This window comes from Schistocerca cancellata, chromosome 11 (assembly GCF_023864275.1).
Source record: "Schistocerca cancellata isolate TAMUIC-IGC-003103 chromosome 11, iqSchCanc2.1, whole genome shotgun sequence".
Taxonomy (NCBI): Eukaryota; Metazoa; Arthropoda; class Insecta; order Orthoptera; family Acrididae; genus Schistocerca; species Schistocerca cancellata.
The window spans coordinates 82,082,853-82,095,814 of NC_064636.1; the positions used below are offsets into that span (position 1 = coordinate 82,082,853).

Consider the following 12,962-nt stretch of genomic DNA (forward strand, 5'->3'; position numbering starts at 1 on the left):
TACCACCTCCAGAGGTTGCAGTCCTCGAGTCAATCTGATTTTGAGCCACGTGCTGATTACTGCACACAGTTCCTACACTGCTGTGTCGACATTCCAGACTTTCCTCAGATCATTCTTTTTGCAAAAGAAGATCTGCTCAACCGTCGTAACAGTCTCATTTGGGATGAGGAAAATCTTCGTACCACACATCCCAGTGGATTTCCTACAATTCCTGTTTGGTATTACACCAATTGCAAATGTACGATAAGAAATCAAATCTCTCTCGTTGTAGCTCTCAAGTCCTCCAAGTGGTGAATCACCTCCTCGTACTATAGCAATCGTTAACCACGAATTAATACTCACAACCTCGTTTGTAGTACAAGAAAAATTAATCTTGCATCCTACAAAACTTATTGGTCCTTGTAGTAATTCTTACTGTGCTGTTTCGTTCGGAGTAAAACTGAAACTGTCCACACTCTTGTAGACAGGCATCTTCATCTTCCTTAAATATCTCCTCCTCCTGTATGGCACGGCTGTGTGTAAAGTGCAGCTGCCTCGAGTCGAATGAGCACGCTGTTGCCTCACGAGTGAGATATGGCGGTCCTACGTCATAGAGATAAGCTTATCAGGGCGTGGCAGCGAAAGTAAGCACTGCGAGCGGAGCAATGGCGTCACTGGAAGTTCTTTTTAGCAGCGGATCGTGCTCTAGTTTTAACAGAGCGTGTTCCTGCCAGGCGCCTCATGCAGCGGCTAAGTCCCGTTCGAGGTCACCCGCCTCGCGCAACAAAATGGCGGCGCACACAGCCGTGCTAATGTACTAATGTGTGGGCTGGTATTATGCACGGTCATCCAACTGGCCCGTGTACTCTACCATACTGTGTAACAGGTCACAGATAAGTAGCCTTCTTGCGAGACATACAGGTGCAGCATTTGGAGGTGTGCCACTGCGTATTTGTCAGATGATGTGGTTCCAGAGCAATGGCGCGCCAGCCCATTTCACGCAGTGTCCAGCAGCAGCTTCGCGAAACATTCAGGGAGAGGTGGATAGGTCACAGTGGACTGATTCATTGGCGTTCACAATCTCCCAATTTAACACCTCTGTCCCCCTCCCCTGTGTGGAGCTACATGAAGAGTATTGTTTACGAGTCTCCTGTGGAACCACAGGATGTGTCTGCCTGCATAATGGCTGCAGCAAAGGTAATTCAGGAAACTCGAGAACTTTTATACTGTGTGCATGTGAACATTGTTAGTAGGTACATTTGCGCAAAGAAACTGCATCTTTGAGTAAATACAGGGTGTTACAAAAAGGTACGGCCAAACTTTCAGGAAACATTCCTCACACACAAATAAAGAAAACATGTTATGTGGACATGTGTCCGGAAACGCTTAATTTCCATGTTAGAGCTCATTTTAGTTCCGTCCACCTACGCTCAATGGAGCACGTTATCATGATTTCATACGGGATACTCTACCTGTGCTGCTAGAACATGTGCCTTTACAAGTACGACACAACATGTGGTTCATGTGCGATGGAGCTCCTGCACATTTCAGTCGAAGTGTTCATACGCTTCTCAACAACAGATTCGGTGACCGATGGATTGGTAGAGGCAGACCAGTTCCGTGGCCTCTACGCTCTCCTGACCTCAACCCTCTTGACTTTCATTTATGGGGGCATTTGAAAGCTCTTGTCTATGCAACCCCGGTACCAAATGTAGAGACTCTTCGTGTTCGTATTGTGGACGGCTGTGATACAATACGCCATTCTCCAGGGCTGCATCAGCGCATCAGGGATTCCGTGCGACGGAGGGTGGATGCACGTATCCTCGCTAACGGAGGACATTTTGAACATTTCCTGTAACAAAGTGTTTGAAGTCACGCTGGTACGTTCTGTTGCTGTGTGTTTCCATTCCATGATTAATGTGATTTGAAGAGAAGTAATAAAATGAGCTCTAACATGGAAAGTAAGCGTTTCCGGACACATGTCCACATAACATATTTCCTTTCTTAGTGTGTGAGGAATGTTTCCTGAAAGTTTGGCCCTACCTTTTTGTAACACCCTGTATACTAGTTCACACTGGGACAAATTGGTTGATGCATGTGCCGGATATCTTTGGCTGTTGTGTCCAAGTCATTTATCTTCCAAGTGGCAAATTTCCAGACATGGGTTTTCTACCAAATATTGCTGTTCTGAGTGCCCTCTAGAACTTTGTAATAGGCATTGTGAATCACCCAGTCGATTTATGCGTGGCAAATACATTTTTTATATGTGATTTTAGGTTTTCCTGGTGTAGGGAAATGTTGAATAATTTTTGGTTATTCAGCCAGGCACAATATTTTGGCAAGCCAACTTCTTGCAATCTTCAGGCTCAACCTACTTTCTATTTGGCGGAAATTATTACAGACAGAGGGATTACTGATGGGCTGCTCACTGTCACCAGTGGTGGTCATTCTGCTTATGGAGGCATTTGGAGAAGAAGTCCAGAAGTCGGTTGTCTTCAAGTCCTCGTGCTTTTTTTGATATCTGGACAATAAATTCGTACTCTTGCCCCACGGGTGCCATCACCTACAAGACTTCCTGCAACACCTGAATTCACGGAACCAGAACATCAAACTCATGAAAGAGATAGAGGAAAACCGTCAACACACAGATGTGGAAAACCATATCCAGGCTATCCCGCACACCGGCCCCCGTAGTTACCAACTGCACATCTCTATTTGGCCCCCTGCGATCGGCAGAAGTCAGCTGACTTTATGCCACTCCGGAATGTTTACTTTCGTTGCCAACCTTAGCTACACTTTGTGCCGTGACAATAAGTAGCCATTGTGAATATAGTGTTTAACTGCACGCACTGTTGTGAATAGTGATTCTTAATACCATTTACAACAATGACTGAAGAGGCTGTATCTGGTCCTCCTAGTGAGTCACCATAAATTTTCCTGTCATTTCCGTGACACATTAATCCGCCACAAGTTCGTTTCCTTTATGCACTATAAGCTATACACTGGCTGCTCTGGGAAAAGGAGTTGGGGGTTGTCTCGGCAGCCGATTTGCTACAAGCTGATTGCAAGCTTCCGCTCCCAGTATCCTACATGCAGGGGCCAAGTTAAAGTGTGCGATAAGTAATCGGCAAGGCATGCCCGCTTGGCTAGCCTCACGGTCTAACGCGCTGCTTCCCGAGCGGGAAAGCGTGCTGCTCACCGACCCAAATCTGCACGGCGGATTAGTGTCGAGGTCCGGTGTGCCGGCCAGCCTGTGGATGGTTTTTAAGGCAGTTTTCCATCTGCCTCGGCAAATGCGGGCTTTTTCCCCTTATTCTGGCTCAGTTACACAATGTCGACAATCGCTGCACAAACACTGTCTCCACGTACGCGTACACCACCATTACTCTACCACGCAAACATTTGGGCTTACACTCGTCTGGTGTGAGACGTTCCCATGAGGATCCACCGGGGGCCGAACCACACAATAACCCTGGGTTCGGTGTGGGGCGGCGGTGGTGTAGGTGGACTGCTGTGGCCTGTCGTGCAGTTGTGAACCACTGAGGGCTACGGTGGGTCAAAGCCTCTCCATCATTTCTAGGTCCCCGGTTTAAATACACAATCCACGAGGCAGATTCAGGCTGGGTCCTGTACCCCTACCTTTTCTCTGGAAAGAGTCACTTTAATGAGCTCAGCTATCTGGGTGGGTTCCAGTTAGTCTTAATACAGGGTTATTACAAATGATTGAAGCGATTTCACAGCTCTACAATAACTTTATTATTTGAGATATTTTCACAATGCTTTGTACACACATACAAAAACTCAAAAAGTTTTTTTAGGCATTGACAAATGTTCGATATGTGCCCCTTTAGTGATTCGGCAGACATCAAGCTGATAATCGAGTTCCTCCCACACTCGGCGCAGCATGTCCCCATCAATGAGTTCGAAAGCATCGTTGATGCGAGCTCGCAGTTCTGGCACGTTTCTTGGTAGAGGAGGTTTAAACACTGAATCTTTCACATAACCCCACAGAAAGAAATCGCACGGGGTTAAGTCGGCAGAGCGTGGAGGCCGTGACATGAATTGCTGATCGTGATCTCCACCACGACCGATCCATCGGTTTTCCAATCTCCTGTTTAAGAAATGCCGAACATCGTGATGGAAGTGCGGTGGAGCACCATCCTGTTGAAAGATGAAGTCGGCGCTGTCGGTCTCCAGTTGTGGCATTAGCCAATTTTCCGTGGGCTACGCGTGAAATTTGCCCGCACGCGTTCAAGCGTTTCTTCGCTCACTGCAGGCTGACCCGTTGATTTTCCCTTACAGAGGCATCCAGAAGCTTTAAACTGCACATACCATCGCCGAATGGAGTTAGCAGTTGGTGGGTCTTTGTTGAACTTCGTCCTGAAGTGTCGTTGCACTGTTATGACTGACTGATGTGAGTGCATTTCAAGCACGACATACCCTTTCTCGGCTCCTGTCACCATTTTGTCTCACTGCGCTCTCAAGCGCTCTGACGACAGAAACCTGAAGTGCGGCATCAGCCGAACAAAACTTTATGAGCTTTTCTACGTATCTGTAGTGTGTCGTGACCATATGTCAATGAATGGAGCTACAGTGAATTTATGAAATCTCTTCAATCATTTGTAATAGCCCTGTATTATCTTTGCAGCCTGAATGGTAATGATAAACTGGGGCTTGTAGTATATTCCTAGATTCATTGTTTAAGCATATTTTGAAACGTTGTAGGTGGTCTTTTATATTTTTGAGTATCTGCCCTTTCAATCTTTTCAGAATCTCTGTGACACTCTACCAAGTGTCAAAAGAAAATGTAATCATTCAGGTTGCCCTTCTCTGTATACACTGAATATTCCCACTAGTCCTGTTTGGTATGTATTCCACATACTTGAGCAATATTTTTTGATTGGTTGCCCAAGTGTTTTGTTAGCGATCTCCTTTTTAGGGTGACCTCAGTTTCCTCCTGTCCTATAAATGATTTTATAGTGTCCGGAATCGAACAAGTCCGGAAATGACTCTGGAAAACTGTGGTGGCTGGCAGAATGGCCAAGAGCGTTGACAACGAGTCACCAGAGAATGACAGGTGGGTGACAAGAGAATGCCCAGCAGTGGAGATGAGATGGCAGAATAACAAGTGCAAAGGTCAAACCGAGATAGTATAATAAGATGTAGCGAATTCGGAACCAAGCCAATGATATGTTCATTGATGAGCCAGAGCTTAATAGCTTGTTTGTCCATCTTTGGAATGAAATGCATCACTGAGCCTGCATATTAGGGATGCTTGACGGTACGTTTGTGAAGGTATGTGGCATTAGATGTCTAAGCACAGGTCATGTGATTCACTTAAATAAGGGACCACTGATTTACTGATTTGCATAAGCGGTAACGGCACCCTGTAGCGACACAGATGGGTTTCATAGGATTTACATCAAGTGAATCTGGTTGCCGAGACAGCAATGTGAGTTCGCTATAATGCTCCTCAAACCACTGTAGCATGAAACTTCCTGGCAGATTAAAACTGTGTGCCGGACCGAGACTCGAACTCGGGACCTTTGCCTTTCGCGGGCAAGTGTTCTACCATCTGAGCTACCGAAGCACAACTCACGCCCGGTACTCACAGCTTTACTTCTGCCAGTATCTCGTCTTCTACCTTCCCCAGGCTGTGGCTAAGCCATGTCTCCACAGCATCCTTTCTTTCAGGAGTGCTGGTTCTGCAAGGTTCGCAGGAGAGCTTCTGTAAAGTTTGGAAGGTAGGAGACGAGATACTGGCAGAAGTAAAGCTGTGAGTACCGGGTGTGAGTCGTGCTTCGGTAGCTCAGATGGTAGAGCACTTGCCCGCGAAAGGCAAAGGTCCCGAGTTCGAGTCTCGGTCGGGCACACAGTTTTAATCTGCCAGGAAGTTTCATATCAACGCACACTCCGCTGCAGAGTGAAAATCTCACACTGTAGCATGGTTCTGGCTCCGGGGCACAGACTGTACTGCTGAAAGATGACATCGGTGCCAGGGAAGACATCAAGTATGAAGGGACGCAGGTGGTTCACAGCTGTCAGCATGTCTCAATTACTACCACAGATCCCGTGCAAGTGTGGGAGAATGTCACCTGTAGCGTAATACTGCTCCTACCAGCCTAGATCTGTGTTGCATTGCACATTTTGAGCTGCCGTTCTCCCCAGTGATGGCGTTTATGGAGACGACCGTCGACCTAGCATACCAAAAATGTGATTCAGCTGAAGAGCTGAAACGTGCCCATTGATCTATGGTTGAATCCCAATGGTCCTGTCCCCACTACAATCGTAACTGCGATGTCGTTGGGTCAACTTGTGAAGACGAAGGGCTGGTGTGCCGAGGAGCTCCATATTCAACAATGTACGGTGAACGGTGTGCTCTGAAACACTTGTGCATGCGTGAGCATTGTGATCTTTTGGCAGAGATGCGACAGATCTGTCGTTCTTCAAAGAGCTGACAAGCCTCCAGACCCCACGTTCTGTGAAGAGCCATCGATGTCCAACCATTTAGCACCTAGTGGTAGTTTCATTGTCCTCCTGCCACTTTCGCAGTGGTTAGACACTGGACTCGCATTCAGGAGGAGGACGGTTCAATCCCGTGTCCGGCCATCCTGATTTAGGTTTTCCGTGATTTCCCTAAATCGCTCCAGGCAAATGCCGGGATGGTTCCTTTGAAAGGGCACGGCCGACTTCCTTCCCGATCCTTCCCTAATCCGATGAGACTGATGACCTTGCTGTCTGGTCTCCTTCCCCAAAACAACCCAAACCCAAAAACCCTGCCACTTTCCGTAGATGTTCAAGACAGTAGCATGTGAACATTTGACCAGCTTCACCAGTTTCGAGATATTGTAATATCTCTTTATATTCGATGAATTATTCTGATGCAATTCTACCCTTGAATGACGTTTACGAATTTTCTATCTTCATACTCGCAGAATCCATGCGCAAAGTAGTTTTGTACAATAGCTATGCCATGAGCTCATAATTATTCTTTGTAGTACTCGCTGTGGTGGTTGTTAGAAAAAAACTTCCGAGATTGTCTTCGTGCCGATTAGCCTGAGCATTGTTTGAAGAATTGTAATCTGAATATTGAGATTTATGACAAAAGATAACTGATACGAAATTGTACGATTAAAAGGAAAATATATATCTATATTGCTCCTTCATACAAATTGTGTGTAACAATTTACATTATTTGACATTTGAGAATTAATTATATTCATCGATATATTGCGTAGTTGTTAATCAGAAGGGAACTGCCAAAAGACTGGATACGAACCTGCATTTAGTAATCCAAGAGCTCCATTACTTCTTCGGAAGGTTAAACTTCATCAGAGCCAAATATCCACTTGCTCTGAGGTTTCCCGACTGATTATACAACGCTTCCAAAAATATGAGGCATTTTATTTCTACAGATTAGCATACTGCCGCAAAGCACGAGCCTGCAGAGAAGAAGAATCATTGCCTGATTTCATTCTAATAAGTAAAATTTCTGAATCATTTTGAGTGACTGAGTTATGACTGCGTTTCCTATTATGAATGAGTGATTGCTCGAACAAATTGAGAACTACATAACTGCATAATTACATAGACAGGAGGAAAAATTACAATATTTGTTCACAGGCTCTGTATAGTAATAATTTGCCCTTTGTCAAAGTAGCTTATCTCAATGCATTTTACCAGTTGCACCCCATATCTTCGTTAGCGTGGTCCCCCATCCGTGTATGCTCCACTTACATGCTGTTGTTGCCATATTGTGGTAGGCAGTGGTCATAATGTATTGGTTTATCATTGTATTATGTAAATTGAAGGTGGAGAGGGGTAGGGAGAAAGGAATAGAGATGAAAGAGGAAGAACTAACAATATCGGTTGCATCGGGGCTTTAAGCGGAATCTGCAGTGACAAGTGAAAATGTATGTCAGACCGGGTTTCGAACCCGAGATGTCCTGCATACTAGGAAGTTGTGTTAACCATCCAGACTACATCGGCACGCTAGCCAGCATGCGCACATTCCCATCCACCACCACCTATCCGCAGTCCCTATCGTGCTTGCTAAATTTAGATTCCTGGTAGAGGTCAAATGTTGGCGTGCATCCACACTGAAGGTTGTGGGCTTATTACCCATCAAGGCAAATCAATTACATGAATGTGTGGTGTCTGTTCTTTTGGACATGCCCAAAAGAACAGACACCACACATTCATATAATGATGTGTAGCGAGACCTGTACAGTACTAGAGAGAAATCACAACTCCCGGATTGAAGAGGCCTGGCTGCCGCCCTTAAAGCGCAGCCCTGATAGGCCAGCTGGACAGGCGTGGTTTGTGGCAGCACTTACATTGGTGCCCACAGCGCCTCTATTGTGGTAATGCTGCCTGGCATCTGTTCTTGATGTCCATACTGTCCAGCAGGTCTTCAGACCCACTGGACTGGGACACCAGAGATATGAAGTCTGCCATCACTTTTACTTGTGACTGTGTTGATGTGACGGTTCCATTTCATACCCCTGCAAATTGTTCCGACCAGGTTTGAGGGTCACTCCAAAAGAAATGCACACTATTTTTTTAAATCCATCTTTTATTCTACATGTTTGAAAGTTTTACAGTGTGTATATACATCCTTTAGGAACAGTATTTTCATTTCTCCACATAATTTCCATCCCTCTCAACTGCCTTACGCCATCTTGGAACCAGCGCCTTTATAGCCGCATGGTAAAATTCTGGACCAACCTGTTGGAGCCACTGTTTGGCAGCGTGCACGAGGGAGTCATCATCTTCAAACCTTGTTCCACGAAGGGAGTCTTTCAGTTTCCCAAAGAGATGATAGTCACGTGGAGCCAGGTCAGGACTGTAAGGCGGGTGTTTCAGTGTTGTCCATCCGAGTTTTGTGGTCACTTCCATGGTTTTTTGACGGGCATGTGGCCGTGTATTGTCGTGCAACAGCAAAACATCCTGCTTTTGCCGATGTGGTCGAACATGACTCAGTCAAGCTCGAAGTTTCTTCAGTGTCGTCACATATGCATCATAATTTATGGTGGTTCCACTTGACATGATGTCCACAAGCAAAAGTCCTTCGGAATTGAAAAAGTAACCATAACTTTTCCAGCAGAAGGTGTGGTTTTGAATTTTTTTTTCTTGGGTGAATTTGCATGATGCCATTCCATTGATTGCCTCTTCATCTCTGGTGAAAAATGATGGAGCCATGTTTCATCACCTGTCACAATTCTTCCAAGAAATCCATCTCCACCATTCCAAAAGCTCGCGGCATACTGTTTTTCTTGTTTCTTTGTGAGCCACTGTCAACGTGCTGGGAACCCACCTGATACAAACCTTTTTAATGTCAACACTTTCAGTATTCTGCAAAAACTTCCTTCCCCTATCCCAACGTAGCGTGACAATTCGTTGACTGTGATGCGTCTGTCAGCAGTCACCATTTCATCAACTCTCTGCACATTCTCTGGAGTGTGTGCAGTACGAGGCCTGCCACTGCGAGGACAATCCTCAATATTGCCGTGCCCGCTTTCATCACGCAACCTGCTTGCCCACCAACTAACTGTACTGCGATCGACAGTAGCATCTCCATACATCTTTTTTAACCATTTGTGGATGTTCCCCACTGTCTCGTTTTCACAGCACAGGAATTTTATGACAGCACGTTGCTTCTGACGAACGTCAAGTGTAGCAGCCATCTTGAAGACATGCTGTGACGGTGCCACTCACGGGAACAGGTTGAACTAAGTTTGAAAACAAGTGGGAAGGAAGTATCTACACACTGTAAAACTTTCACACATGCAGAATGAAAACTGTATTTTTACAAAAATAGTGTGCATTTCTTTTGGAGTGACCCTTGTATTTGTATGAGTTGACCACTTCCAGTGGTGACTCTTTAGTATTGCAGTCATAGAAAACAACATTTTTCTTTTTGTGAAGTTCACACTTTTATATTTCTGTTCATCAAGGCAAGTTGCCAATCTTGGCACCATTTTTAAATCTTTCAAGATGTAACTAAATATTTGTGCAGCTTTTTTCAGTCAGTACCTCAGTATACATAGCTGCACCATCTGCAAAAATCTGAGGTTACTGTTAATATTATCTATATACTACATGAACGGCAAGGGTCCCAAAAAACTTCCCTGGGCTGCTCTTGAAATCACTTCTACTTCTAGTTATGACTCTCGATCAAAGATAACATCAGCATACACTGGTACTTTCAATAATAACTATAGTATGGTATTGAATCAGTTGGTTTTTGAAAGTCAAGAATACAACATCCACAAGATTGCCTTTGACCATACCTTTCAGGATGTCAGGTGATAAAATGAGAGATACGTTCCACATTATTAATGTTTTTGGAATGCATTCTGGTTAACGTGGAGGAGGATTTTGCAACAGATGGAGGTCAAGAGCATAGCACAGTAACTTTGTGGTTAAGTTCTGCAACACTTGATATAGATGGGTGTGAGGTATGCTTTCTTCCAACTAGAGGGTCAAGTTTTTCATTCAAGGCATTTACGGAATGTTGTTGTTAAAATGTGGTCCAACCCAGCCACAAATCCTTTATGGAACCTGACTGGGATTCCATGATGACCTGGAGCTCTGTTCCATTTTATCAGTTTCAGCAGTTTCCCAACTGCGCTAATGTCTATTTTACTCTTCTTTGCAGTGCTGTGAGAATTAATTAGAACTATTCTCCTGCACTTTCCTTTGTAAGGGCATTTGAAAACAGAGTTAAGCAAATCTACTTTTGCTTTCCTACCCTCAATTCTTTACTTATGACCAAATTTTCTTTGTGCCTTGTGAGAGATCTTTGCATAAGCTCCCGGACCATTTCCTTGTTGTGAGTGCAGTGTGCATGATAATCTGTTACACAGCTGTGAATTAATCATTTACACAAAGGCAGTGGTGATTTCTTTAAGGTTTGGGGGAAAAAAAAGAAGAAGAAGAAGAAGAGTACAGATCCATATCTGAACATGCATGTTTGAGATCAGCCTTTATCATTAAGGTTTTTTTTTTTTTTAATCGGTTTGGCCTATTGAGGATCATGTGAAATAACTTATGTCTTTTTTGGAAAAAGAAAGTTGCAACTCAGCATGTCTGCTATATTGTGAGTAGCAACTTTCCTTTTCATAATATTATGTCTTCTTTGTTTCTCCATTTCTTTCTTTCCAGTAGTTTTTCATTCTTTCTTGTGCTCTTCTTTTCTTTCTTTTATCCATATTGTATCTGTCTCTTAATTTTTTCTTTTTGAAGCCCATGAAACTTTATACTTTTGCTCTGAAGTTCTCTGTCTCTCCTATTTCTTCCTGTGTTATTTACATTTTCCTCAGGTCTGCTTTAACTTCTGCAATCCATGTCATTGGTCAGGGTGGCAATAATTCTGGAAAACCTGAAATTCTCAGGGAATTACATTTTACCTGGAAAAATCAGGGAAATCTCAAGGTATTCAGGAGTTTTGTAATATCTCAGAAAGTTCTGGGTTATTAACCTTACATTGGAATTTAATTTTATTGAGCTTTATAAATCACAAATTTTGAAATACTTAATATTTCAAAGTGTGTTAATTATTAGAATAATAAAGAGAGATTATAGTGTGAAAAACTGCTCCATGTCACCCTCTCCCACTTACCATTAATTTCTCAGGTGCTTCTTATGATATCCTCTTCCTCCCAGTACCTGGAATTCTTGGGGCATGTTGATGTTTTTTCGGTTTCTGTTAAAAAAGTTACAAACTCTCTTTGTTATTCTTTTTTCATCTAGCCATTTTAGGCGTACGTAGAATATATCTATTCTCTTCCTCACTCTGTCTAGTATTCATTTTATTCTTTATTAAACTTCTTTATTACTTCTTGCTTTCCCACTGTTATATTTTGGTCCCAAGATTTTCCTGATTATTTTCCTTTCTCTCTTTTCTATTTCACCTAATTGTTTGGCTCTATTTAATGAAAGGCATTCTGAAGATGAAGACAATCTAGTCTAAGGACACTTGTGATGTAAGAGTTTCCCATTTATGGATAAAGATTTATTGTTATAACAACATTTCTTGTTATAAAGGTTTTTGTTAATTGAAAAGCCACTTCCATGTTCCTTACTCATGCTAAGTTTGCTTATTTCTGTAATTCTGTCACACAGATATTGAAATTTTGTAGCTTTGTTTATTCTCGTATAATCAGTTTCCATTTATTTTGGTGCATCCTTTGCATCTGTTATATACTCTGTTTGTTCAAAAGATATGCATAGGCCAGCTTTTGAAGCTCTCTCTTGCGAGGTATTTATGTGCACTATGTTGTCTTGTAGAGATTCAACTAGAATTGCAAGTTTGTCTGCAAAAGTCAAAAAAATAGTTCTCAGATTGTTCTCCTTTCTTCCAGTTATAAATAAGAATGCTAAGTTGCACTTTGCTAACTTTCTCACAGTGTCTTGCTACAAGTGAAGAGTGTCCGGTTTGAACCATGAAGTGCCACTGCTGTTAAAGTCAGTTCATGTTACATTCCAGGCAGAACAGTTTGAACTATGTTCCAGTGAGGATTTCTTGTATACTTGAGGTTATGACACAGCATGGCTTAGAATGGTGATAGATGAGGCGAGACCATGTAATTTACAGAATTGTTGATAAAGCCATGTATCATAATTGAATAGTCACTAAAACTTGATGTGGCAACTCAAAATGTTTTGTTAGCAACCATGAAAACCTCATAAAGTAAAACTTGCTGTCATATTCAACACATCATAAAAGTTTTGATTTGAGCCAGGAAAAATCTGAAAATTCCAGGAACTTTGTTGGTGAAACAAAGCCGCCACACTGCCTGTTTGGTACCATCTCGTTCCGGGTATAGTTAGTACTAATGAAGAGATCTGTCACCGTGACTTTAGTAGAAATGTCATTTATCTCAAATATCTTGTTACGGTCACCTTTTCATCAATTCTTGATGCAATGATCCTGCTTTGCATTGCCACCAATTATTTTTCAAACTTTGTTCCAACTGCAG

General features: G+C 43.1%; 1 protein-coding gene across 1 annotated transcript in view; it reads left to right on the forward strand.

Annotated features, from left to right (window-relative positions):
• Positions 1 to 1,161: 1,161 nt before the first annotated feature.
• The window catches only part of LOC126108233 (zinc finger protein 674-like), a 73,403-nt gene continuing 61,602 nt past the window's right edge, over positions 1,162 to 12,962 (forward strand). Inside the window, exon 1 of the mRNA XM_049913464.1 lies at positions 1,162 to 1,176. Coding sequence (XP_049769421.1) covers positions 1,162 to 1,176 — 15 coding nt within the window. The remainder of the gene's footprint in view (positions 1,177 to 12,962) is intronic.